Source organism: Hemisphaericaspora subhashii (genome assembly GCF_019202705.1).
Source record: "Hemisphaericaspora subhashii strain CBS 10753 chromosome Unknown scaffold75, whole genome shotgun sequence".
Lineage (NCBI taxonomy): Eukaryota > Fungi > Ascomycota > Pichiomycetes > Serinales > Debaryomycetaceae > Hemisphaericaspora > Hemisphaericaspora subhashii.
In genome coordinates, this window is record NW_026057275.1 from 14,716 (window position 1) to 42,317 (window position 27,602).

General features: G+C 35.0%; 12 protein-coding genes across 12 annotated transcripts; 5 read left to right on the plus strand and 7 right to left on the minus strand. All coding sequences in view use genetic code 12, as the record gives it.

Annotated features, from left to right (window-relative positions):
* Positions 1 to 1,472: 1,472 nt before the first annotated feature.
* Positions 1,473 to 2,036, minus strand: J8A68_002508 (uncharacterized protein; the record flags this gene model as incomplete). Its single annotated transcript, XM_049406267.1, has 1 exon — positions 1,473 to 2,036. One exon carries the CDS (start codon positions 2,034 to 2,036, stop codon positions 1,473 to 1,475), a length of 564 nt encoding a protein of 187 aa, XP_049264179.1.
* Positions 2,037 to 2,506: 470 nt separating this feature from the next.
* On the plus strand, positions 2,507 to 4,618 carry CDC45 (DNA replication initiation factor; the record flags this gene model as incomplete). The annotated part of the gene is made up of 1 exon (XM_049406268.1): positions 2,507 to 4,618. The coding sequence occupies one exon, from the start codon at positions 2,507 to 2,509 to the stop codon at positions 4,616 to 4,618; it is 2,112 nt and encodes a 703-aa protein (XP_049264180.1).
* A 437-nt stretch (positions 4,619 to 5,055) lies between these two features.
* On the plus strand, positions 5,056 to 6,006 carry NIT2 (putative hydrolase; the record flags this gene model as incomplete). The annotated part of the gene is made up of 1 exon (XM_049406269.1): positions 5,056 to 6,006. The coding sequence occupies one exon, from the start codon at positions 5,056 to 5,058 to the stop codon at positions 6,004 to 6,006; it is 951 nt and encodes a 316-aa protein (XP_049264181.1).
* Positions 6,007 to 6,076: 70 nt separating this feature from the next.
* Positions 6,077 to 8,233, minus strand: J8A68_002511 (uncharacterized protein; the record flags this gene model as incomplete). Its single annotated transcript, XM_049406270.1, has 1 exon — positions 6,077 to 8,233. The coding sequence occupies one exon, from the start codon at positions 8,231 to 8,233 to the stop codon at positions 6,077 to 6,079; it is 2,157 nt and encodes a 718-aa protein (XP_049264182.1).
* Positions 8,234 to 13,043: 4,810 nt separating this feature from the next.
* J8A68_002512 (uncharacterized protein) lies at positions 13,044 to 13,346 on the minus strand (the record flags this gene model as incomplete). Its single annotated transcript, XM_049406271.1, has 1 exon — positions 13,044 to 13,346. The coding sequence occupies one exon, from the start codon at positions 13,344 to 13,346 to the stop codon at positions 13,044 to 13,046; it is 303 nt and encodes a 100-aa protein (XP_049264183.1).
* A 1,460-nt stretch (positions 13,347 to 14,806) lies between these two features.
* Positions 14,807 to 16,324, plus strand: PDK2 (protein kinase; the record flags this gene model as incomplete). Its single annotated transcript, XM_049406272.1, has 1 exon — positions 14,807 to 16,324. One exon carries the CDS (start codon positions 14,807 to 14,809, stop codon positions 16,322 to 16,324), a length of 1,518 nt encoding a protein of 505 aa, XP_049264184.1.
* Positions 16,325 to 17,702: 1,378 nt separating this feature from the next.
* On the plus strand, positions 17,703 to 18,140 carry J8A68_002514 (uncharacterized protein; the record flags this gene model as incomplete). The annotated part of the gene is made up of 1 exon (XM_049406273.1): positions 17,703 to 18,140. The coding sequence occupies one exon, from the start codon at positions 17,703 to 17,705 to the stop codon at positions 18,138 to 18,140; it is 438 nt and encodes a 145-aa protein (XP_049264185.1).
* A 2,683-nt stretch (positions 18,141 to 20,823) lies between these two features.
* PEX13 (peroxin) lies at positions 20,824 to 22,140 on the plus strand (the record flags this gene model as incomplete). The annotated part of the gene is made up of 1 exon (XM_049406274.1): positions 20,824 to 22,140. The coding sequence occupies one exon, from the start codon at positions 20,824 to 20,826 to the stop codon at positions 22,138 to 22,140; it is 1,317 nt and encodes a 438-aa protein (XP_049264186.1).
* A 266-nt stretch (positions 22,141 to 22,406) lies between these two features.
* J8A68_002516 (uncharacterized protein) lies at positions 22,407 to 23,036 on the minus strand (the record flags this gene model as incomplete). Its single annotated transcript, XM_049406276.1, has 1 exon — positions 22,407 to 23,036. One exon carries the CDS (start codon positions 23,034 to 23,036, stop codon positions 22,407 to 22,409), a length of 630 nt encoding a protein of 209 aa, XP_049264187.1.
* Positions 23,037 to 24,051: 1,015 nt separating this feature from the next.
* J8A68_002517 (uncharacterized protein) lies at positions 24,052 to 24,438 on the minus strand (the record flags this gene model as incomplete). The annotated part of the gene is made up of 1 exon (XM_049406277.1): positions 24,052 to 24,438. One exon carries the CDS (start codon positions 24,436 to 24,438, stop codon positions 24,052 to 24,054), a length of 387 nt encoding a protein of 128 aa, XP_049264188.1.
* A 665-nt stretch (positions 24,439 to 25,103) lies between these two features.
* Positions 25,104 to 25,847, minus strand: J8A68_002518 (uncharacterized protein; the record flags this gene model as incomplete). The annotated part of the gene is made up of 1 exon (XM_049406278.1): positions 25,104 to 25,847. One exon carries the CDS (start codon positions 25,845 to 25,847, stop codon positions 25,104 to 25,106), a length of 744 nt encoding a protein of 247 aa, XP_049264189.1.
* Positions 25,848 to 26,109: 262 nt separating this feature from the next.
* On the minus strand, positions 26,110 to 27,459 carry J8A68_002519 (uncharacterized protein; the record flags this gene model as incomplete). The annotated part of the gene is made up of 1 exon (XM_049406279.1): positions 26,110 to 27,459. The coding sequence occupies one exon, from the start codon at positions 27,457 to 27,459 to the stop codon at positions 26,110 to 26,112; it is 1,350 nt and encodes a 449-aa protein (XP_049264190.1).
* Positions 27,460 to 27,602: the final 143 nt, after the last annotated feature.

The following is a 27,602-nucleotide window of genomic DNA, read 5'->3' on the forward strand; positions in this document are numbered from 1 at the left end:
CATCCATTTGATGGAATAAGTATGCATTGCCCTTTTGGTATATCAATTTTAAATTATCATCTTTTCCCACAGAGAATAAACTTCTTAGATTAACTTCACTGATTTTCATACATCATCAGGAGAAAGATATTACGAGAAAATTGTCCTCCCTAAATTACCCTTAACCACTATGCTTAGTTATCGTGGCTAGAAATGGTCTTTGGTGGTCATTGGTTGTGACTGGGAAAATTTGCAACCATTTAAACGCCAGATTGAGAAAAAAAACTAGAATAACTTCATTTATTCGTTTCTTTTCTTCTTTACTTTCCACAAAGAAATCAACCAATTCAATAATGTATTCAATCAGAAATTTTCTAAATCTCATCATCAATCCAGCAAAGCCGTCTATGTAAAAGCATTCTTGGCGTGAAGTTGTTAGAGGAAAAATGAGACCTTTGGGGCAATTAATCCACAGATATGAAATTAAACCACAGAAACCAAATTGAAACTTCTTTCAACGACGATCAGCATTCCAGTATTACTACTCCTTTATCATTAACAAATCATTATGTCTGCTACTATTATTGAAGCATTAGATGCCATTATCTTTCAATCCACTAATTATTTCATTAATCATTTAACTCGAAGTTTCAACCTTTATTATATCAAGACACAAATACAAATCCACAAAAAAAATAAAGAATAGAACTTTCAGATGAAGAATTTGGTGAAGATACAATTTGGAGAGAGTTTGACTGGATTTCAGGGATCCGGTTTAATCCTTTCATACTGAATTAGCCACCTGACCAAGTTTGTGTGATAGGGTTTAATCTGATTTCAATGGGAGAAGGTTTGGCTCAATCTAGATTGGCATCAGAAAGAATCAGATGGAGAATTTGATGAATATTTCAATAGTGATGCTCAATCATTTATGGAGAATTGCATGTGGATTTCATTGATGGAGAGTTAATTGTGGATTTAATATGTCTTGATTAATCATTTATTCAATTTTTATGTGAATTTCAATGTTGGTGAAGAATTATTGGTGGCTAATTCAATGTTGATGTCAATGAAGATCAGAAATTAGTGGAGATACAATCTAGAAAGAGTTTGACAGGATTTAATGGATCGGGCTACTCCTTCATACTGAATTGGCCATCTGACCAATGATTTTGTTTGTGTGATAGGTTTGCATCTGATTTCAGTGGAAGAAGGTTTGGCTCATTCTACGTTGGAATTAGGATGAAGATTAAGATTAAGAATTTAATGGGATTTCAATGGCACTCCTGGATCACGTATGAAGATTTCGATGCGGATTTCAATGATAGGAATTCCGAGAGAGTTTTATACGGAGCTCAACGGTGATGTTTGGTGTTTTAACCTAGTTATTAAGAGTGAATAAGAAAAGTCCAAATATGGTGAGTTTTTCGAGGTTAGCAATAGAACGCACACGTGATTATAAAATAAAAATAAAAGAAAATATATTATTAACACTATTTTTCACTCTTCTTACCTGGTTTGTACAGCTGCTGAGTAGAATTGAGGGGACGAAAGTCGAGCTCGTTGTACATATATGTGTAGAACTCTTGATACGTTTTGTAAATTCTAGCTAAATCAGACTGTGAAAAAGATGCCGCATTTTTCTCAAAAACCGGGACTGTAGATAGAACAAGGTTAGAAATTTTATGTGCCAAAGATGCAAACTCATCCTTGGTCCTTGACCCATCCATAGTATCTAAGTAATGGACTGTCGGCGTTGACCTATCACCATCATCTTCAGCATTCATTATGATCGAGCTTTCAACCAGCAAGTGTTCACTGCCAATATCGAGAGGAGCGTAAAGGTCCTCATCAGGGTCACCCAGGATTACAAAGTCTGGTTCATATACCTCCAAAATCTCCTTCTCAAGAGTTTTACGTTCTTCGCGAGTGTTGGAAGCATCGACTAAACAGTTATGCAAATGGTCAGAAACAAGGTCTCCCAATTTATCATCATCTGATTGTACCACTTTTTCCTTCTTCACATTCAGCTGACCCTCGGAATCTTCGGCAGGCATTCCCTCAGAAACATTTGTTTGGATTTGATTTGGAATTCTTACCTTGAATTCGGCGTCTCAGAGAGAAATTTGGTCAGCAGTCTTCTTTTGCACCCTTTCCATTTTATCATTATGTCGACGTTTTAACCCCATTCTAACGGATTCCATTTGGTTCGTTGGAAGTAACAAATCATGCAATCGATACACCAAATTTTGCCCAATTTTACACACTTAAAATATCCATTGATATAATGAAAGAAAATATTATTTCACATTTTTCGAGTGCGACGCGAAATATTTTTTAAAGAAAGAAAAACATTTGATGAAATTTTTACCTCCAACAAAAATAATAAACGCGTTCTTCTTTTTTTTTTTTTGGATCATTTAGTTTACTTTACTTTTTCTAGTTTTTGAATTTATAAACTAAGTTCGTAAGAAAGGGGATTACTCATATCCTTCCCACTTGTGTTAATAGTAAAACGTACATAATCATGTACATAAATCCTAGTCAATATTCCAAAGCATTTCTGGAAATAAAACGATCATCATTATCCCATTCCACTTGCAAATTGGTGTTATTTGTTTCATGTTTAGATATTGATTCATTATGTGCAGCAAAGATTCTCAGTTTATTATTGAGAAAAGAGTTAATCCAGTATCAATTGATTCCTGTTGTCGGGTATACTGATTTAAAACAGCATTTTGGTAAGTTGGACGATGATGTGACGAACATTATTTTAGTAGGATGTGGTGCTATGTTGGATTTAGAAGGATTTTTTGAGTTGAATCCCGAAGATTATCTTTTGGGTGAACAGCCAAAGGGATTTGAAACTGATTTGAGGCTAGATATGTCGAAGGAAAAGAATATTCAAATGAGAAGGAAAATATATGTTATTGATGGACATAGGCCATGGAATTTGGATAATATATTTGGATCTGCGATGGTTGTATGTTTAGATGATGGATACATAGATGCATCATTAGATGCGGAAAAAGGTGCATACAAGACATTGGTGGAGCAATTCAATGAAGATGAAGATGAAGAGTCAGATTCGGAATCCAGTGAAGACGATAGCGACATGAGCGACAAAGAAACCGACGCCGACGAGGAGTCTGATAGCGAGTTGGTGATTCATTCTCAAGATTCAGAAGAAACTGTATCGAGGAAACGTAAGCTACAAGAACTGAAAACGAATAAAATAAAGAAACAAAGGCGAAAAATCAAGACCCAGAATGAAGATAAAATTCAAGAATACTATAATCAAGGTACAACGATAATTACTTCAAATTCCATCACAATTTATGGGCTATTGACAGCGATTGGTGAAACTAGTATTGACAATTTATGGCTTGCAATTATAGGTACTTCCGCATTGGATAATCAATTTCCCGAAGTTTATGATAAATTACAGCCGTTGTTGAAAGACGAAGTTCATAGATTGAGTCCTTCAACTCAAGAGGTTGGTCACAACAAAACAGCAGACTCTTCAGCCCTCAGCATAGAACGAGATTATCATTTGTTTTTACTACGACATTGGACTTTATATGATTCGTTTTTTTATTCGAGTCATGTAAACTCTAAATTAAATCTTTGGACCGAAGATGGGAAAAAGAAATTGCATAAATTATTTGCCAAGATGGGGGTATCACTAGCAGCAGCTCAACAAAAATGGTTATACATGGACGTCAGAATCAAGAAACAATTACCTCTGATTTTTAACCATTATCTTCCAATGTATGGCCTTGAAGGGATAGTTCGTGAAGGCTTTATTCGAACTTTTGGATATACAGGCCAGCTATCAGCAATGGAATCCGTTGAAGCTTTAACTGCATTACTTGAGCTTGGCAAATCCGTATTGAATACAGGGGATAGCTATAATAATGACAATGATGACGATTTGGAAGATGAGGAACAAAGAATAGCTAGAAAGTTAGAAAGAAAAGAAAAGGCGTGGGTTAATAATTTCTGGTCTTCTTGGGACGCATTAAACTTGAAATCAACTCAATATTCAAATAGCAACACAAAGTCCACATTTAAGAAAGCCAAGGGGTTTGAATTATTGTGTCAAGGTTTGGAGCATGCCAAACAAATCCAACAAATAATATTCCGTACAGGTATGTCATTACTTGAAAGAAAAATGATCCGGAACTTGAAGTTATACAGATTATGCGTATTGAATGATGGTTCCATTCCGGACTTGGCTATCTTTAATAATCCATTGATGTTAACAAAGTTGGGTGGTTGGCTAATGGAGAATATAACTGAGCTTGACTTCATGAATGGAATTCAATCACTTAAACCATTGGTAGTCGCAAGTTTGGATGTCGCAAGCGACACATATCTAGTCATTGGGCTTGCTCCTAAGTATCCGAGGGGTATGGATAATGCGACCCGAGCCAGATTAGCACAAGAACAAAACACTCAACTGCTGGGTGAAACATTCACTGCTAGATTAAACACATTTAGTGTCGCTTTTCAACAATTATCAAATACTTCTGGAGCAAAGGTGAGAATCGATAGCTTTGATAGTTCCGTTATTGAAATTAGAAAGGATGATTTGCTGCCTTTCTTGGAGCGTCTCACCTTAAGTGGATTGATATAAAAAGTATATAGGTGAATAGGTTGTAATATTATAGAAGAGAAAATAGACGGTTAATGTAGAACTTAGCAGACATGTGTTTCGTAATTTGTTTCAGATTTGCAGCCAAAATCTATACAGGAAAATCTATTCAAATGCTAAATGAGTTCCAAATGGTCATCTCTAAGTTGCCACTACCTATTTCTTTATGCGAATCAGCTACAAGTCTGGTGTTTTGAAAGAACGAATACAATAACGAGGTTGTTTGAGCACTTCTAANATCAGCTACAAGTCTGGTGTTTTGAAAGAACGAATACAATAACGAGGTTGTTTGACCACTTCTAACAAATCAATGATTTTGTGCAAATGTTACCCGGATCAACCCCACCTCGTAAAAAATGGATTTAATTTTTAAACCGAACTATGAATCCGAATCTGTGAAATACTCTACCCAATGAAGAATGTCACTCAAAGTTGCCATTGGACAATTATGCTCATCTTCAAACTTAGGTCGTAACCTCAACACAGTGATTAAGATATTAGATAAGGCACAAGCAAGCAATGCTAGAATACTTTTCCTTCCAGAAGCTACGGATTACATCCTGCGAAATTCACAACATTCACAAGAATTATCAAAGGGAGTCGAAGCACAATTCCTTAACCCATTGCTAAAGAGAATCAAAGAATCAAATGGGAATACGTATGTCTCGATTGGAATTCACTTGCCTGGGATTAATAGAGTGAAAAATTTACATGTTTTAATTGATCCTCAAGGGAAGGTGATATCGGAATATCAAAAGATACATCTATTTGATGTCGACGTCCCCAATGGGCCAATTCTCAAGGAACTGAATTCGGTTGAACCTGGAAACAAAGTTGAAGAACCAACAACAATTGATGGATTCAACTTAGGACTCGGAATTTGTTATGATATCAGATTCCCTGAGCTTGCGCTTTCTTTAAGGAAAAAGGGAGCTGATATAATCACTTTCCCAAGTGCATTTACAACAAGAACCGGGGAAGATCATTGGGAGTTATTATCCCGAGCACGTGCCATTGATTCTCAATGTTTTGTAATCAATGCGGCCCAATGTGGATATCATGATGTTGGAAAAAGTGAAACAGGAGAAGTTATAAAGAGAGTAAGCTATGGTGATTCGATTGTAGTTGATCCATGGGGCAATATTCTTGGCAGAGCAAGCAAATACACGGACACTCCAAAGTTAGAGGAAGATGGAGACTACTCTGAAGTCATCTTTGCAGATTTGGATTTAGAAAAACTTAAGAAAGTAAGAGCAAATATGCCACTTTTGGATCATCGTCGCCCTGAGATCTTTGGAAGCATACAATTGAATCCTTTTAGGTCGGAGCGACTGTATTCTCAGATTTGCGAAATGGAATATTACAGGTGAACAATTTTTGAAATTGCATTATATATCTATGTAATTGATTAAATAAGGTTCCAATAAACGATTGGCGAAACTAAGCCCAAACTTGAAGCTGTTCATAGAAGTCAACTCTATTTTTATTTGGGTTACTAATATTTTGGGCACAATAATATCTAAGTTCATCGACCATAATTGGATGACCACATGTTACAAAACCAATTGAACCAGCAGAATGATTAACTTCATCACGAACAAGTTCTTCAATATTTGGTCTACCTTCTTTGAACTGGATATGGGATAATTCGGATTTTACCAACTCAAGTATTCTCTCTTTCTCTTGATCATCACAGGTGTCCAATTTCTCTCTGGACGAGTTCTTTTCACTTGTATCTTCGGAGCTTATATCTGAACTTGCAAATCTAGAACGGAATTCTTCTACACACACAAGGTTATTTGGTTTGGTGACATAAATTGTAGTTTCTATGTTGACATTCTTCAAGCTTACAAGTTGTTCGTAAAACCAGAATAATGATCTATATTCTCTGACAACCCAAACCAATTTTAAGACCTTGTTGCTATTTTGACCAGCTCTTAAAGCAATATCGAGAACTTCCGAGTAAATACCTGGGATACCATTACCACCAGCAACGAAGACAGCAGTATCGGCAGTTCTAGCAGCAGTTGGTTCACCATATGGACCTTCGATGGCCACTTTCATCTTTATAGCCTTACCTGGGGCCTTAGTTAACAATTGGTACAAACTATGAGTGATACCTCCCTTAACCTTGACGTACAAGACAATATTATTCTTTTCTTCAACGGATTCAGTGAAAGTGAATGGATGTGATTGCCAGAAATAAGTTGGCTTTAAGAAATGAATGAAGGCATGACCACCAGGAATTGATTTCCAATAGCTTGGCTTTGGAACGACAACCTTAATGGTTTCATCAGCAAGCAAAATAACATCAGATGTTGGGAAACCGAATGCAACTAAACGTCCGATTCTAACAGCTCTATCCAACGCCCAGACAGCTACAGAAGGATAAACGAACCAGATATAACCCAATTCTTCAACATGAATCCAGGTACCGACCACCCAAAGTACAGCCATGGCAATATGTATCAACAAGAAGATTTCGTACCATCTTCTTCTAAAGAACAACATAGCTTGAACTAAAATGATCCCTCCAGCAACCGTAGCAACAGTACCCCAAATCAAGTATTCTTCTTTCATATCTGCAGCATAACGTTCTCCAAGGAGAATACTGAAACCAACAGCATGAATAACTACTAAAACAAACATGATTCTGGCAGTATGACGATGATATGCCATGAAAGCAGTATAGTTGTAACCAGAAATCCACTGTAAAAAGTTGTTTCGACCAGCAAACAAGATAGTCAATGGCATCATAATAGTAGCAACAATACCTGTTCTATCAGAAACATATCTTAATTCTGCATCATATTTGGTAAGGAAGACAGGATCTTGATCTATGGCAGTGATATTGATACAATGGATCACAACAACAAAGACATAGAAAAGGAAAATGACAATCGATTCAAAACGGGAAGGTAATAACCAATCAAATATTTTCCAGAACCCTTGCTCTTCTGACTTCTTTCTTCCAAATGCTGCAGGCATTGAAACGTGCTTTCTCCAGAAGTTAATAACGGGATTGGTAAGTTTCTTTGTGAACCCTGGGAATAAAAATTTAGTCCAGTTTGTGATAGCTCCTATAACAATGATTAATAACCAATACATTAAAGTAGAAGTACCATAGAATAAGGAGTCATCGTAATTGCCCAAGAAAATTGAATAAGCATCATTAAATCTATTCATGGATGTTTCATTCAATATGAAAGGAACATTAATGGGTATACTTCTATTAAAGCCTTCAATTTCACGTGCACTTTTGGCATACTTATTAAATCTTTCAAGAGCAGAATCAATCCAATCATGCTCAAGTTCAACGTTACCATTTTCACAGAATTCACCCATTTGATGAAGAGCCGCTTCCGAGATCCTATTCTTGTATGCAAGACAACCAGCATAAGTAGCAAGGGCATTCTCATTTGTACACAAGCAACTATAATTGAATGGTTTTGGACAGAACAGAACTTCACGATTAATTTGAAGATTACAAGCATAAACTGGTATACCTCCACCATAATGGACATATTCACCACCACCACCATGGGCACTGACAGCTATTAAGAAAAATGCTATACTTGAAATTAAGGAACTGAGCATTTTCTATGGAGTTGTTTTTCGAAGTTGTTAAAGAAAAGGTAAAGACAGGAATATAGAGACAAAACAAGGAGACTTTATACCACCAAAGGGGGACTACGTAGTTCTTTATTATATGCAAATTTTTCAATTTTAAAACAGTAAGCATCGATCATGATTGGTGAAAATTTGCAATAAGTATAAGTTGCCGATTTATCTTTTTGATCTAAAAAAATAATATTTTTCAGCCACAAATTTGCAACTTATTTTGCGAGGGAAATTATTTTCAGTAATTGTACCCGAGAAATAATTTATTCTATAAAATAATTGTAATTATATTCTTATTCAATTTTATTTCGAAACAAACCGTTACGGCTCAATTGAAATTTCCGCCCTGATTGATGCATCTCCAACTAGCGACTATACCCAAAATGGTTTAATAGGTGCAGTTACTTTATTGAAAGGGTTTCTATTGTTGACCTGGAGCCAATAGTAGAATTGTGTTTTCGGTTTCTTCCAATTAACAACGTATATTGTTTTCCAATAGTGACCAGGACTAAAAGTCATGGTAGAGAGCTTGGCAGTGGGTTTGTGTTCTTTCAATGCCAACAGTTGAGTTACAATGGCGATGACTAATTTGCCTAATCACAAGATTATGAAAATACGAAGGTCTTCTGAATCTTGATGCAGTTTGGGCAGGTTGAAATACATCGTCATGAAAACCATACTCTATTTAAAAGTAACAGTCACAAAACACAAAGAGATTGCTGCCAAGAACTCGATAGAGCGGCTTGACACAATCCAAGAAATTTACAGGCATTTCTTTTTAGACATGCCTTAGATATACATTGGCTACAGGGAATGTCTTTAATTTGAATTCGTGAGGAAGTTATTCACATGAAGAGCACCCTAGATGATTTTTTAGATATAAAAGAAGAAAGAAGTACAAAAAAGCTTACAAGCCACGAACGTTCAAACAATGCAAGAGGATTGTCCGTCCTCACAATGAAATTCTACAATACTCTAGATCTAGACTCCAATGTCCGTCGTGAAAAAGATTAACAATAAATTCCAAAGCCATTATTGAGGGTAAACGAGACATCTTTTAATAAAACGGCTGCTGCGCAATATGTAGATATTATATTTATGCGGTTCATAATGCAAATCATCTTTGTGACAGACTTATCTTTTCGATCTTTTGCTTATCCGCGGAACACCATATCCGCACAAACGGTTAAGTATTATTTTAGGTGCAAAAAAAGAAAAACAGCATGGAGAAGACTACAGGTTAATATAGTTCAAGAAATTCACTTTTATGTCCTCGAACGTATCAATAAGCCTGGATCTCAGAAGTTTGAACAAGATATTTGTGAATAGTACCTCCTAAGATCTTCATGTAAAGCTAATAATAGAAAATTTACTCAAGTTTTATTAAACATGTTTATACATTTTTATTTATATAGCTATTCCACAACTTCAGATGAGAAATGTTAGCTTCAAACCATTTTCTTCACCCAATTCAAACTTGCCATTGAACAGCATTAGCTGACAACAATATGAAAGCTTCCAATCGTTTGTTATGCACATACTCTACAGTTCGCTATGCAACAGTAGCTTACTCATACTGAGAGTCTTGTTATCTCTGGTCGCAAAGAGTATTGGAAAAATAGGCGAGCTACTCTCAGGCGAGATTTGCAAATTGCCTTGGGTGTATGCCCCCAGGAACCCGGTTGCAATTGCAAATATAAGATTAAAGATCGTGAATACAATTAGGATCGATATTTTATTGTTAGTTTTCGTTACTTGGAGAACACAAATTGAATAGTGAATGGGTGATTTTCGAAGTCTTACACAAAAGTTCTTGTGGAAGAGATAGTCAGTGGGGACTATTTGTTTTTTGTTTCAAGTAATATGAAAATTTAAATGGCGAATAATAACCTTCCCAGAATTGCCCGTGTGATCCCACACTAGATTCATCCAATCACTTCTTTGGAAGCCATAGACCAATCAATGGGTGGAAGTAGTTTGAAATCATTGCTCAACGATGGTTGGCAAATTGATATTTTTTGGCCGTTTCTGCAGGGTATTGTTTGAAAAATTTCCATCTAATTTCTTGGCGACACATATTTTTTTATGTATAGCGCCAAACTTCAAACTAATTATCAAAAGGATCAAAATTACACAAAATCCGACATTCGGTCACCTGAAGAGCTTTATATTCAGTGAAATTCCAATTGGTTGTAATTCCAGAGCAATTTAATTTAGACCCCTTTTTGGATTCCGCGGAATTACTCCAGAAGATTGGTTTGTTGACTCCGGAAATAGTAAGCAGTTGCAGTTCATCTTTGAAATGTTTACATGTACACTACTACCTCGGTTAACGCATCCAACAAAAGCATGAACAAGAAGACCACACAAAAACTAAACTAGTTGTAGCTAATATAAATCTGTCTTACATGTTCTGAGATCAGTCTATTTCTCAGAAGTCGTTTCAAAGAGAAACTCCTATCCAAAGGGACTAGCATGTTTTTAACTTTGCTAAGGGTAGATTTTAGGAACAGCCATTATTCTCTTAACAAGAAGTTTCACTTCATTTAATAATGTAAGTTTTACTGCTAACAATAAATGCAAATACCTCTCCATTGGAGAAGTAACTGAAGGAAAATAAAAGATATTGCCGTGGAGCTAATATGGTCATTATTTCCATTAGAGCTCTTCTACCCAGAATCTCTTAGATTTCCTCATCAATCTTGTTGCCAGACAGTTGTCCGCCGATACAAAATAAACGAGAAACATCTGAACTGGTAGCGCCAATGTACTCCACAAGCTAAGGCAACACGCAACTTCGACAGCATTTTGGGATGGCGATAGATACGAGGAAAGTAAAACTATCAATATAGTTGTTTGGTCTTGGCAAATAAACTAGATTTGATCGAAAACAGACAATGGAGATACCCAGACTGACTTAACAAAAGGAAGCAACGACAGTACGAGACCAGATAGATCTTAGGGAATAGGTTATAGTGAATTGAAGGTTGGAAAGGAGAAGCACCGAGTGAACAACAAAATTTTACAGGGAGGGTTTCTCCACTATTTCTGGTACCAGCTCAAAGAATTTGGTAAGAATCAACCATCATCCAACTAAATAGAATACCGAAAGAGAGAACTATTGGGAGAAGAGCCCCATTGGTACTGTTGACCAGTAGTAATGTATTGTGACAGAGAGCCCAAGAAAAGTTTGGCACATCAAGTCATCAGCCCATAAAATCTACTCCAAATTATAAAAAAAATAGGTGGTTTAGCTTGAACACTAAACTGAAATTGCTGATCTAGAAAGTGTCCCCGCAGACATTATACCTTGATGAAGAATCAGAAAGAAGTACCTGCATAACCACCATGAGGGATTTTCTATTCTTTGGAGAAAATGTATGATTTTCAATAAGTTGATGTTACTGGGACAACATGTATCTAAAGAAATTTATTCTCTCATAAATTGTTCATTATTCATAAACTGAAATTTATAGAAACTAAAATCGAAAACGGGGAAAAGGTAAATCAGAACAACCGTGAGATCTATTAAAGTCACATGTGAATTATGGTTCAAGATCTATAGCATTCACAAACAAGAGTACAATAAAGTTCGGATCGGCTTTCAAATGTAACCTTTTAATAAACAGGAAATAATAAGAAATAAACTTAGAGATCTGAAAAAAATAAATAAGATCCGGTAGGTCGAAGCACGATTAGATCTGTATGTCGAATGTTTCCCCCTATCCTCCTCTAAACCCAATTGGATTTCTCTAAGAGAAGATCGCAATTGTTTCCTAAATTTGACTTTTAAAAAAGATCCTTTTATCCTTAAAACTTCTAAATTACTGCAAAAACATTTCATATGAAAATTGTGAAAAGTGATAAAAGAAGAATGAGGGGAGTGAAATCGAATTTGGAAAAGGGCCAGACTATTTGAGGAGAGACTCATTATAAGCTGGGCGTGCATGTTGAATGATGTCTACCATCACCCTCTCTCCACCGAACAGAACCAATCTCTTCTAGTATAATATGCTTACAAATATTTGTGGGTGAGTTGATGCAGTTGATGTTAAATTTATGGTTGCAAAAGAAAAAAATATATCAGTGGCTGGAATGATCGCTTCCAGATTAGGAAAAACTTGTGGGGGGAATTTATGGTTTGCGATAAGATGACTCCTGCGAGGGGAATATGACTCAAGTTACAATATTTATGCTCCGGGGTCTTCGTAATATTTTTGACATAGCCCCAGAGCATCAACATTGACCACGCCCAGAAGTTATTGTGTATTGTTCTATGCTGTATGCATTTGACATCAGCCTGGTCCAATGGTACGATTTTTTTTTGCTGGTACACATGGCTCTTCTCTTACGTCATACTCTGAACACACCATTTTTAAAAATCCAACGGTAAAGAACAATAAGAATTTAATGCAGGAGAATTTTGTTAGCCACAAGGAAACCTGCATATATATCAGCTTTTAAAATTTAATTGGTTCAAGATAAAAAAAGATGATTCACATTGTAGAAGTTTAATTGTTATTTAAACTTTTAGTTTGAAGTTTACACCCCTCTATACAAGTTTAATGAATTTACACTTAGTAATTACATGTTAATTAATTAATTAATTAATAAATAAAAATTTATATTATGTTATCCCTGATATACATAAAGAAAAAATGCCAACTAAATAATAATAATAATAAGAATATGTTAAACACATAAGAAAGAACTAAAAATAATGAATGAAGTCATGAAACAGGTATCATATACATATGTACAGTCGTAAATATTAGAAAACCCCCTTTTAAGGTTTTCTTACCGGACTAGCAGTGATGATTTCATCATTTGAGTATACAATTGGTTCAAAGTATGGAGAATCATCGCTTGATGATGTTTGAGCAGCAGTACTGGTTGATTCTTGTGTAGATGTAAATACATTGTCGTTGGATACAACTGAAGCATCGGTGACATTGTTAAAGTTGATGCATCGTTGTCTTGAAAAATGTTTTGCGAATAGTTGTGATTTTGGTAATTTAGTATTTAAAGGCATCCAATGTCTGGAAGCAGTCTTGAAGTGGGCGACAGATAAGATTCTTTTAGTAACCATTATGAATTATATTTATTTGTTTGTGTTATGAATGTAATGTGTAAGTTTGAAAAGTTGTTATTGATGAAATAAAAAGATGAAAATTAAAATGAAATTTATGGGAGATTTGATGATTTATTTATACTTGATAAAAAACTTGGAAAAGTATTTGTACATGCAAAACCCCAGAAAAATAAAATTAAAAAAAAAGATTCTTTTGTCCGAAATCATTAATCAGTCCGTTGCTCCGTAATTTTTTTATTTAATAAATATTTTTTTTTTCGGAATGTGAAAATTGAGTCATTGCTATACAAGAAAAAACTATCCACGGATGACAAATTTACTCTATGACTCGGTGATACTTATATTTCCATTGTTTTTTATTAATTATAAATGGAAAAATAAAAAAATCACCTTATACTTGCAACTTTTTATTTAAAAATTAAATTAAGTTAGACTAAACGACAGGAGTCTGGATGTAGAAACTCTTACAGGTGTAATCTCGGTTGTCATCCATCGATTAATCTTTACGTCGTCCTCATTTTTAAGTAAATCTACAGAAAATAGAATTGTATTACTCGTAAGATGAATTGGTCTTATTTCATATGGCATGGTACTTGTAATAGCCACGTTCTAAAGCTTCCGCCCCTCCGTCGAGATTGACATATAAAAAATGAAAGGGACTTTCAGAGGCCGAAGAAAAAATGGTTTCATTTTTAATACAAAAAATATTTTTATTGTTCTCACAAAACGAAAAGACTGATAACGAATAAAGTCGTGTATCCGATACCAAAATTAGTCATTTTGAATTCAAAAACAAAAAAAAATATTTCCGTTGTCCCGGGGTAAAATTTTTATCATTTTTGTACACCGGACACCGACAAACTACGGGATTTGATTGGGCTTGGAATTTACAGTATCATATTTTTTTTTTTACATTTTATGATTTCAATTTTTACATGTTAATTGAGCAATTAAATAATATAAACTTACCAGGGGTAATTCTTCTGGCTTGCTTTCTCATTGTAAATTGGCAGCATTCCCCATAATTCCGACATGTGATGTTAAGTATCAAGCATACTCTCTATACTCTCTAGTACGGTCAGTTTGCCATTAGATAATTGTCAATTAAATTTTTGGTCTTCTAGTTTTGTGATACTAAATGACTACATCCGTTCCCCCACGCAAATCCTCCAACCACCAATTCTCTAAATCTAAAAACTTTACACCAAAACAACTAAACCAAAAAAAACTTCAACAATGAAATTTTTTATATTGTAAACTCAGTCATTCTTTTTCTCTTTTCAAGTAAAACCAAATACCAGAATATCCAAAAATATCCGTTTATACCTTCTAAACTTTCTTAAATTATACTTACCTTTTCAATTTAAAGTAAGATATTAAATCTATACCCTTGACACACACAATCTTTTAAAATAATCATACAAACAAGCATACTTTAACATCTTTTCATTATCATCATGGGAACAGGTTGGGAATTAACCCAAGCTCTAAAAGAGAAGATCTTTCAATATGCTACACATAACCAAACACCCATTTCATTGCGACAAATGGTTCAATTTGGTCCGACGCCTTCTCCAGGTTCAATATTTTTAGCATCAAAATTCATAGTTGAAGAATTACCAATTCGATTAGCTAAAAAAGTTAAAGATTTAGATAATGCTCCACAACAATTAAATTTATCACCATCAACAATTAAAGTGAAAAATTGGTATGCTCAATCATTTCAAGAATTGACTGAATTACCAAAACCGAAAATTGATGAAAAATTGGCTAAAATGTTATTTCAAAATGGGAAATATGAATGTAGAGATGAACCTCTAATTGCCAATGAAGCCGATAATCCAGCTATAAATAATATTTTTAGTGATGATGGATTATTAGTTGTTCGTCATCATCATCACGCTCATCGTCATCATCAACATGAATCCCATCAACCACATGCTACACAAGAGGAACCTCAATCTAATCAATCGTCGATTATATCACCTACATTTGGAATGACTTATTTTACACCTTGTCCCATGAATATTATCTGGCCAAAGGAAGTCTATGACTATAATAAGCTCGTTTGTGATGCATTGACGGTGATTAAAAAACGTCACGATGCTACAGTAGCAACAATGGCTCAGGGTGTACAAGAATGGAAAACTAGTCATAAAACCGAGATTGTAAATTCACAAATCCAAACATTCTTGGATCGGTTTTACATGTCAAGAATTGGGATTCGTATGTTAATTGGTCAACATATTGCCTTGAACCAAGCCCAACATTCGCCTGTCAAACAAAGAATTAATTCATTTTTGAATGGATCTGAGAGTGTTAGTCCAAAGAAAAATTCAAATTATGTTGGAATTATATGTACTGATTGTAATGTGAGTGAAATTGCTGAAGATGCAATTGAAACTGCTAGATATATTTGTGAAGATTTTTATGGATTATTTGAATCTCCTACCATTCAATTAATTGCCCCTCTGAATCCAGTTAATTTCATGTATGTTCCTGGACATTTGATACATATGTTATTTGAAACCTTAAAGAATTCTTTAAGAGCCACAATTGAATTCCATACTCCAAGATTAAAACAAAAAATGATTGAAGAAAATCCGAATTTAAAATTTGAAGAGATTGATATTAATGATTTAAAATTCCCACCGATTAAAGTTATCATTTCTGAAGGAACTGAAGATATTGCCATTAAGATCTCGGATGAAGGTGGAGGTATTCCAAGGTCATCCCTTCCATTAGTCTGGACATATCTTTATACTACCGTTGATGAAACACCTACCTTAGAACCAGGATTCAATCAAACCACATTCAAGGCCCCAATGGCTGGGTTTGGTTATGGATTACCTATTTCTAGATTATATGCCCAATATTTTGGAGGTGATTTGAAATTGATTTCAATGGAAGGGTATGGAACAGATGTATATTTACATTTGAATAGATTGAGTAGTTCTAGTGAACCTCTACCTTGACTCGCAGGTGTGAAGGGTACTGCTCGAATTGGAAGTTTTTTAAGTGTTTTATTTGGTTACGGATTGATATTTGGTTTACTTATCTGGTATTAAAAAAAAGAAGCAAAAACTTTGGTTTGATTTATTATTATTATTATTTATTATATTTATTTATCTTTATTAAGAACAAAAACAGAACTGGTTAGTTTATTTCTCATGTATAGATCATATTGAGTTTATTAGATTATGTTTTGTATAGCAATCTTTAAAAATAAAGGCATAATTATGACCTAACTACACACCTTCCACTCGCTCTAGATTATAACTTTTGCACCCATACCGGAAAAGCCTCATTTCCAAGTCTTCCCGTTTTATTTTTACCAACAGATCAATTTACAGGTTAGAGTTTTTACTTCTTGGCCCCAAGTCCCGAGCTTTTCTCGAAAAGTTGATAATTTCCTCGGGACTAGACCTTTCGGATATTGATAAATGTGTTATTTCCTTCGGCAACCATTTCCGTAATATTTTTTAATTATTCATCATGGCTCAGCGTTTTGTTTATTTTCCGAGTTGACGTTTTTCTCGACAATGTCAAAATGCCAAGATCATACCATCAACTCCGGGGAATTGAGTCATCCCGAACCCCCACGGGGGATGCATGTCCGATAAAATAAACCAAGGGAAATATATTCTCCCGATAACAAACCAGAGAGATAAGAAATCGACAGGTGCGCTGAGTCAGAACAATCGGGGATATACACCCGGGATATACTCTTTTTAAGGAAGCGAAATGGAAAATGGTAGTCCGAAAAACCTGCTTTTGCAGGAAATGGGAGATTTCCCACTTGTATTGCTTCGTGAAAGTTATTTTGCTCTTCTTCCCTTGAAATCGGAAAACAAATCCATCACGTAAACTAACCATTGGTCGGGTAGCTAATTCAGTACGAAAGAATTACACCGCCACATGAAATCCAGTCAAACAGTTTACAAACTGTATCTCCACCAATTCCTTCAGCTTCATTGAATTACCATTAAATTCTCCACAAATTCACCATCTCAACCATAGAAGACCATCTGTAATTCTTCCCAAGTTCTATCACTATCCTTGAGATCCACGTCAAATTCTTATTCTCATTCTTCTTTCTAATTCCAACCTAGATTAAGTCAAGCCATCTTCCCTTGAAATCAGATAGCAAATCCATCAGACAAACTATCCATTGGTCAGATGGATAGTTCAGTGTGAAGGATTAAACTGACCCATGGAGTCGAGTCAAATTCTCAGATGTAGTATTCCGATTCACCACGTCCTCTTTATTGAACTCCACATCAAGTTCTCCACAAATAACCGATAATCCACCCGATTCACCACTATTCCAATACTTCTACCACCGCCATTAAAATGAAAATTCAAATCTCTGTGGTCAGCACTCAAACTCTTGCACCACCACCAACAGTAAAATCCAGTTTTAGATCTCCACCACTGATATTGCTCCAGTACTCCATCAAAATTCCAAGTCAAATCTCCACCCCATCAACATCAAGATCCAAATTCAAGTCACCAGTCTACATTGATATTCCTCCACCACCAAAATCCTTGATACTCCTTCACCAACATTATCTAATTCAAATGAGAACCTCCGCCACCACTATTGAAGCTTCCCCAATACCATCATCAAAATCAAAATCCCCCCCCCCCTCCGCATCACCAACATTGAAATCCACATTCAAATCTCCATCTACCAAAATTGAAACTGACATGAAATGCGCGTCGCCGAAGTTGAATTCCACATTGAAAGCTCCAAAACCAATATTGAAATCTCCATCATCACAATTCTAGTGTCCATAAAAATCCACATAACCACGATTGAAATTGTCCATCACCAGAAATTGAAATCCAAATCCAATTCTTGCTCCTCATTCTGATTCCAACCTAGATTGAATCAAACTTTATTCGATGTCAGATAAAAAACCATCACAAAAACTAGCCATTGGTCAGGTGGATAATTAAGTATGAAAGATTAAACCCAATTCCTGAAATCTCTCCAAATTGAATCTTCACTAGTTCTTCATCTGGATATTTCATTCTTTAAATTCTTTTGTGGTTTTGCATTTGCATCTTAATATAATTGTGGTTGAAACTTTGATTTAAAAATAATGATTATTGATATAAGCAGTGGAGTAAAAGATAAAGTCAGTTAATTCTTCAATCATAGTAGTAAACTCAACACTTGTGGATCAAGTGAAACCTTCTTCCATTGAAATCAGATAAAAAACCATCACACAAACTAACCATTGGTCAGGTGGCTAATTCAATATGAAAGGATTAAATCCGATCCCTGAAATTCAGTCGAACTCTCTCCAAATTGTAGCTTCACTGATGATCCGAAAGTTTTATTCTGTATTCTTTTTTTGTGGTTTTGTACTTGTGTCTTAATAATGGTTGAAACTTTGATTTAAAAATAATAACTAATGAAATAAGTAGTGGATTGAACGATAATGGAAGATAAGGCTTCATTCATAGTAGTAAACATAGTGATTTGTTGATGGTAAAGGAGTAGTAATGTATTGTTAATTGTCTTTGGAAGAAGTTTCAATTTCGTTTCTGTGGTTTGTACTTTCATTTCTGTGGATTAATTGCCCCAAATATATTTCATTTCCCTCTAACACCTTCACGCCAAGAATACTTCTTTTAACATTGAAAGACATAACTGACTTTGTTGGATTGGTGATGAGATTTAGAAGATTGTTGATTGAATACAGTATTGAATTGGTTGATTTCTTTGTGAAAAAGAAAAGAAGAAAAGAAAATGAACATTTAATTTTTTTCGCAATCTGGCGTGTAAATAATGCTGCAAATTTTCGTAGCAATTCTGGAACTGGCACAAAAAAAAACAGAATCTAGACTGCAGTCGACCATTGACCACCAAGATCAATTCTAGCCATAAGTTTGGTGGTAAAGGGCAATCTAGGAACGGTAATTTTCTCGTAATGAATTTCTCTTTATTGTATCTGAATAATGAATACAATTAATTTAAGAAGTTCATTCTCTGTTGGAAATTTGATCAATTCTAAATTGATATATCAATAATGTACAGCATATATGTGTTGCCCATGTAGCGACTGATTGATGAGCTGCGAAATAACATCATGACATCACTATATCGATTATCTCCCATGTAACCATTGTATCAGGTGGCCTGACTACTTCAGTCTATCAGTCCTAGTGCTACCCATTTTGTTTTGGTGGATAAGAGAGATTTAATTTGCAACAAAATTTTTCTTACGACCAAATTGAATTTGTTGTTAAAATAAATTGATAAGCCAATTCAACAAAGAAATAACCCTTGGAATTATGGTAGAAAGAGATTGAGCACAAGAAATTAAGTACGAACATCAATAACATTCTCTGTGATCATTATGATCATTTCCAGTTGTAAATCCAGAGGAGACCCAATATAGTCACTTTCAGTTGTGGTTATCGAAAGGGACTATTTAAAAAACAATTCTGCCACAACTAAAGAATAACATTGGACTAAGAACATAAAATCCCCTTGAATAAGTGCTGTAGAATTAGCTTTGAACTACTGAACCGTGATAGTTGAAGAAACAGAATTTTTTGCAGCCACTCACCAACAATCCTTCTATGGATAGTACACGCTAACAAATCAACTAATTAATCTTAAAAGGACTCCAATAAATCCAAATTAAGCTTCTATTAGAGCTCATTGAGATTTCTGAACAATTGAAATAACCTCAGGCTAAGTTATTTGAGATGAACTATTGATAGTTGTAATTTCATTGGAATTGCAAACATTTGGTCGTGTATAACCACTCAAAAAAATAAGTGTTTGTACCAATGGTTATGATTACCGAGGATAAGAAAATCATATGGGAAACGGAAGTTCAATATAGTCGTGTAAACTAGTTCAAAATGACTACACAATTGAAAAATATTTAATTATTTAAACAAAATTGTGGGGAATTCTTTCTTTATATTTAATTTTGCCGTGGGAAAAATAAAAACTGATCGACGTAATTACTGATTGACCTTGATTGATTGATTGTTCTACCTTTTTTCCTTTCAATTGAATAAAAATCATCATCTCATCGTTTCTTTCTAGAAATTAACACATTTTTAATTACCAATAAGTTATTCTACAGGTATTTTGAAAAGAGCAGTCTTGCACGTGAGAGAACTTCCTAATAGAGACATCAATCACTGACTTCTATAATTAATTTAAACAAGAAAAACTTTTTTTTTTTTAATTTAAAGTTTTGAACGCAAGAAAAGAAAAAAAGAAATCAAGAAACAACACTTTCTTATTTAACCCTTGACATCCACACACCACACACACACACACCAATTTTATTAAGAAAAAGCCGCAAGCTCATCTCCATCTGTTGCATTTAGAATTCCACAAGAAATTAGGAACTCTTAATAAGATTTCATTGACAAACGCTCTACAACTCCCAGAAAAAAAGAAAAATAGTCACGTCCCCCCTTACTCAAATTACAAAATATGTCATCGTCTGTACCTAGAACAAAACCCTGGGAGGTATCATCAGGTACATCAGTTGCCGCTGCATCAGGTCAACCTGAATCCATCACCACATCCACTGACAATATAACAACAACTGGACAACCAGGTATTCCTGATCGTCCAAACTCACTCACAAATCCCGGGATAAATTCCATGGTTGATTCTTCTCCTTATGGAAGTAATTCAGCCTATGGAATGGGAAACTCATATGGATCCAGATACGGTTCTGGCATGTATGGGTCAAGTATGTATGGAAGTGGATATGGGTCCGGGATGTATGGATCTAGTATGTATGGAAGTGGATATGGTTCAAGTATGTATGGTATGGGAGGAGGTTATGGATCGATGTATGGAGGTGGATATGGTGGAGGTGGAATGTATGGATCAGGAATGTATGGACAACAACCAGGAATGGGCGGTGGTCCAATGGGTCCTTTAGCTGAAGGTACTCAAGCTACTTTTCAATTGATTGAAAGTATTATTGGAGCTGTTGGTGGATTTGCACAAATGTTAGAAGCGACATATATGGCAACTCATTCTTCATTTTTCACGATGGTGAGTTTAGCTGAACAATTTGGAAATCTTAAGAATGCATTAGGGTCATTATTAGGTATATTTGCCTTGATTAAATTTGTTAAGAAATTATTATATAAAATATTGGGTAAGACATATAATCATGGTCTTAATGTTGGAGAGTTTGCTAAATTTGAAAAGACTCAAAAGAAATTAGAAGAAAGCATTAAAAAACAACAATCTGGTACTGGAGGAAGATCAAGAATTTCTTTCAAACCACTTTTATTATTCCTTGCTGCATCTATTGGATTCCCATATTTATTAAGTAAAGCAATTCAAAAATTAAATGAACAAAATCAAAGAAGATTACAACAACAACAACATCTCAATCCAAATCCAAATAGTATAGATCCTGCCAATTTACAATTTGCTAAAACTTTATATGAATTCAATCCTGAAAATCCAAATATCGAAATTGAATTAAAACCAAATGAATTGGTGGCAATCTTATCTAAATTAGATCCATTAGGTAATGAATCTAAATGGTGGAAAGTCAGATCAAGATCAGGAAAAGTGGGATATGTCCCAAGTAATTATCTTTCTGTAATTGAAAGAAAACCAATAGCGAAACAAGTAGAGGCTGGTCCAGCACAAGTTTCTTCTCCACCATTAGCACAACAACTACAAAATGATCCTCAAAAGCCAGTGCCAATGGCGACTGAGAAAATTCCTGGAGGATTTGAAAAGCCTGAAAAATTGCTTGAAGAATTTAAAGGGTTTTAATTTATTTATAATTAATTAGTTCTTTTTTTTGATTTTATTTATAATAATAATTTAGTAAATAGGTATAAATATTTGTGATAGAAAGCAAAGAGAAAATACGAGTATAGATTTTTAAATGTATAACAGAATATCATATTTGGAATATAAAGACTAAAGCTATATATAAAAAAGGATCATCGCCAATAACATGCTAACCCAATAAAGAGTAAGATTTGACTCAATTTAATTAAAAATGGAGTAAAAGCACGATGTCTTGTAATTCTCAGCTATAATCCATCATCTGGTCTGTTTTGTTCAGTTTCAACTTTGGCACCTTTATCTTGTAAACTAGCATAGCCCCTCTTATTCGCTTTAACTTTTGAAATTGCATCATGTCTATGTTTAATAATTTGAGCAATCTCTATTCCATCAGCAAGAATCTTCCCCGTCTTTTTATTCAACAAAGCAGCTTCTTCTTCTGCCAAATGAGCAGCAGCCTCAGCACCATGAACAACCTTCTCACCCAATTCTATACCTTCAACAAGAATCTTCCCTGTCTTTTTATTCAAAATTTCTGCTTCTTCTTCGGCAAAATGAGCAGCTGCTTCGGCACCATGGACAACTTTTTCACCTAATTCTATACCTTCAACTAAAACTTTCCCGGTTGTCTTGTTGGCGATATCAGCGGCCAGCTTTGCTTCTTCGGCTGCGAATTTGGCACCTTCAGCAGTCTTATGGGCTACTGTTTCTGCAACTTCGATTTCTTTGGCTGCTACTCTTCCGAGTTTCAAGTTGACCCAGTGAAGTGTTTCTTTACATTTTTGGGCAATTGAGTAGGAACGGTATGAGGCTACGGTACGGAGATAGAGTGGAGTGGCGACATAGTCGCTAGTTCTTAATACTGTTGTGCGTAACATTGTTTGGATTCTAAATCAATCAATCGAGGAATATATGGGGGAATTGATGAAATTAAAATAAACAAAGAAAATAATTTCAATAATCAGGAGACTAAAAATTTATAGACTAAATGAAGGGCTTACAATGAAACAGCCCAAGAAATCTTGTGTTTGTCCAATCCCCAACGTTTTAAAGTTTTTTGAAAAGCATGATTACAATTAACAAATTTTGAAAAATGTATAAAGTATCCGGGGGGCTTGAATAAAAAAAAAACCCCTTAAAAAAACTCAAGCAAGATTTTTCGAGTGATCATGTGGTGCGTGGTTTCGAGAATTTTCTATTACCCGTGGGTAGTGTTCTATGGAAACAATGGGAATACTTTGCGATTGGCTTGTATAAGTGCGTTCTAATTATATGTTCTGTTTGTTATAGAAATTCCTATAACGAGATACCAATCAAAGCCACCAATAAAGTTGGAGAAATTACGCATTCCCAAATAGTCTCACCGGTGGCTGTTATTTGAAATTCATTATGAATTGATAATTCTCTATCCCATCCTTTGTTGTTAACTTTTAGAACCGTCCAATAAACTTCAAGGTGGAAAGGATAGTGTACAAGTGCCAAAACATGATCTCTTCCAAGTAGGCTTGCTCTTATTCTAGCCCCTCCCGCGGTGATAACCCCTGAACTGAAACGGCTGCAAAATAATAGCCAGGACGAAAAAAAAGGTGACCCTAACGAATGAGAAGAGAACTGAAAAATTCTACTTTTCATAATTATGTAATTGTGAAAAAGTATTTCAACTTTAATGGGTGAAAAGTTTGAAATTAATTGAGAGATTCCAAGATAATAGCATATGGTGATAAGCGCAGGTTAAAATCGCCCTAGAGGAATGGGGGTTAACGATTTAATAGACATCATATTAAGAAAAAAAAGCTAACATAAACACTTATCCTAACTAACTAATTCGTAAATAATGAGACATGAACAAAACTAAGCAGTAAACCATTCATTTTCAAGCTAGCAATTGACCAATTACAATCCATCATCTGGTCTGTTTTGTTCACTTTCGGCTTTAGATCCCTTATCTGGTAAACTAACATAACCTTTAGTATTATCCCAAACCTTTTCAATGGCTTCGTGTCTATGTTGGACAATATCAGCAATATCAGCACCATCAAGTTTGCCTCCATTTACCTTTTTCACAAATTCAGCTTCATCTTCTGCTAAATCAGGCGGAGGTGGTTTCACACCACGAACTCTCATTGAAGCGGCATCGATTTCCTCCTCTGCTTTTTTAGATGTAAGCATTGCCCAATCAAGAGTGTCCGTGGCAATCAGGGCTAATGAATAGTAACGACATGTGGAAACACTACGAAGACAGATTGGTGTAGTAGATTTTATTAAGGCTGTACGGAACATTATGGATTATTATAAGTCAATTGATTGAGGTAGTTGAAAAAAGAAGTGAATGAAAAAAAAAACATCAACTTGCATGACTTTCAATGATTTATATAGTCTCACTAATAGCCGAAGTATTAGTAATTTCCTATTATATTCTAGTATAGTCTATCGCCGATTAAATTGAAAGTAAAAAAAAATATGTAATTGGGGTATCATCAGTAATCCAAAAAAATATCTCCCTAATTAATAATCATCTGATCATTAATTTTTCGCGTGGGGCAAGAGGAAACTTCGTAATGTAATTACAGTAATTGGTAGCTTAATAAACTAGGTAAGAAGTAGAGATATCAATCGCGTTCGAAAGGAGTACAACAATTCATTGACAGTTCAATTAATTGATCACTTTTTCAACAAGGTTGATCACTTTTCGACAAGATTGAAAGAACCATTTGGAGCTAACCCACAAGTGTCATTTCCCTCTTATCAGGCCACAAAAAAATAAACAATGGCTGCTAAAATAATTTAATAAAAAAATTGTCTGGACTCCATAGGGATTTCAGCCACTCGGTAACACCGAGTTTATAATCCCAATCATCTCGAGATATGAAGTGTAACTCATATGAATTGATTTAGTTATTTACTAAGAAAACAAAATATTACTAAATAACAAAAAATATTTGATTTTAAAATCCATCATCAGGTCTGTTTTGTTCACCTTCAACTTTTGATCCCTTATCCTTTAAACTATCATATCCTTTATAGTTCTGTTTAACGTTTTGATTATATTGATTTGGTTCAGGCTCATTTTCTTCAATAGTCTGACCTGCCTTCTTAACAGCTTCACTAGCAGTTGACTTTATGCTAGCGGTAGCTTTAGAAGCTTTATTCTTTATGTTTTCAGAAATCTCTTCAGCCTTGGACCTAATTGGATCCAATTCTTCTTGTGCCCAGGATGTAGCTTGTCTTGTTTTCTGTTTTGCTGACTCAGCAGTTTCATAAGCCTTGCCTTTGGTTGTTTCGGCAGCATTGTCGATTGTCTCTTTTGCTTCATAAGCCTTTCCCTTTGCTTTTCCGGCAGCTTCATCGGCGGTTTCTTTAGCCCCTTCAGCAGCTGATCTTTGGACATTCTTAACTCTATGAAGTTTTTCTTCTGGAGTTGAACCTTCAGCTAAAGCTTCTGCTTGATCCATACCATCCTTGAATAATTGTCCTGCCTTTTTTGGCATAGCTTGGACATTCTCAACTGCATGTTCAGTAGCTTCAAGACCATCGGCAAGTACTTGACCTGTTTTTAAATTTACTTTGTTTAATATATCTTTGGTTTTATCAACTACGGAGTATGATCTATATGTTGAAATGGTAGCCGGAACTCTTAATGAATTGGCAGATATTCTTGTTGAAGCTTTAATAAATGTTTGACGAATCATAATGAATGGTTGTTTAGTGTGGTAGGCTCTTTGCTTATCCACATTTCTGGTCAATGGGCATTTCATCTTGTTTTTATAGGTTGCCAAATTTGCAGCAATCAAGCAAAAATAGCAACACCAAAAAAAATAGCAACCAAAATTTATGACATCAACATTACTCAATAGTTCATTAAAAATAAACGAAAATAGCAAACTGTGATATTACAATGCATAAATTAAACAAGAAAATTCTATATGGTAAAAGCTATAATCAAAACGTACTTTAATCATCAGAAGGTTCTCTAGAATAAGGATGTCTTCTCCCATTTCCACCATTACGTCTAGTTCTATCAGGACCTCCTCTGTGTTCTTCTTCTTGATTACCTCTATTTCTCAGTAATCTATTATGCAACCTTTGCATAAACAGCAATGTATTATTTCTGGCATTGCCATCCGATTCAACCGTTGGACTTGTCACTGTACTATTAAGTAGACTACTTGCACTACTTTCACTTCCACTTGATTCATCATGTAAATCGTCAATATTAGTTGTATGGGGAGAAAAATTAACTCGACGTGTCCCGGATGCATTACTAGATGCAGTTCCTGGAGTTTGCTGAGGAGTTGTCAGTGGCTGTGATCTTGTTCTTCTATGAAATCGAGAAATTGGAATTGCTCTTGTTAATGGTATTGGGTCTGGAAATGGAAATCGTTTAGGTACGACTATTTCCGGGTCCCTAACTCTAACTCTTGATTGGGTTGATGGTGTTACCCAATCTTGTGGCATATATGAATCTGTAACTGGTGTAATTGAAGGATTGAACGGACGTTTAAATGGGTTGAATACGTCAGTTGAATGCTTTCTTATGTGAAATAAAGCAGCGTCACGATTATTAAAATTACTTCTGGTGATTTGATTTAATCTAGTTTCTTTCTTTATGGCGGGACTTTCATCTTTGGCATCTACTTCTTTTCTACATAATGGACAACTGACATTCGATTTTAGCCATTCTACAATACATGACATTCCAAATATATGATCACATTCTGGCATCTTTACCGCAATATGGCCATCTTTCTTAAACTGCTTTATACGGTCATCTTTATCTTCTTTTATTTTGTCTTGATCCTCATAATCAGGGAATTGATCTTCCAATGTGACTTTCTGCAAGGTTGATAAATTACATTGTGGGAAACGACTATAATGAGACCCTGTATAATCAGTAGGGAAGAACATCGCAGGATCACAGAATCTACTTCTACTTTCCATTGATTCTAGATTAATCCCATACAGATTCAACTTTTCCATAAGTATCTTATCTTCAGATATCAACTGATCATACACTTGTTTGGTATGTAAATACGGGTTTTCAGTTTCTTCTTCTTCAACCTCCGTCTCTTTTATTTCATAAGGATCAAAACAAATAGGACAGTCCTTTTCCTCTAATTCATGAGGATTGACTCTGACTAAACTTGCTATTGCTTCGTCGGATGCCAGTCTTGGTTTTGAATGGAATGCATTTGTGCCTAATGCACGGTCTACTATTTCTCTTAACCAACCAGGGAAATCTCCAGGTGGTCCGTTCCCATCGATATCAATAACTGCACCACCTAATATTGATATAGGATCCATATTTATGGTTAGCTTGTGTGGTAGTTCATAAGACGTAACTTCGCCTCTCAGAGATTTTTTTTTTACTTAGCGCCCGTTAAGCTTACACATTTGTAAAAGCCGGTGCGGCGCCAATAGCACCGGAATGAATTTACTATTTACTA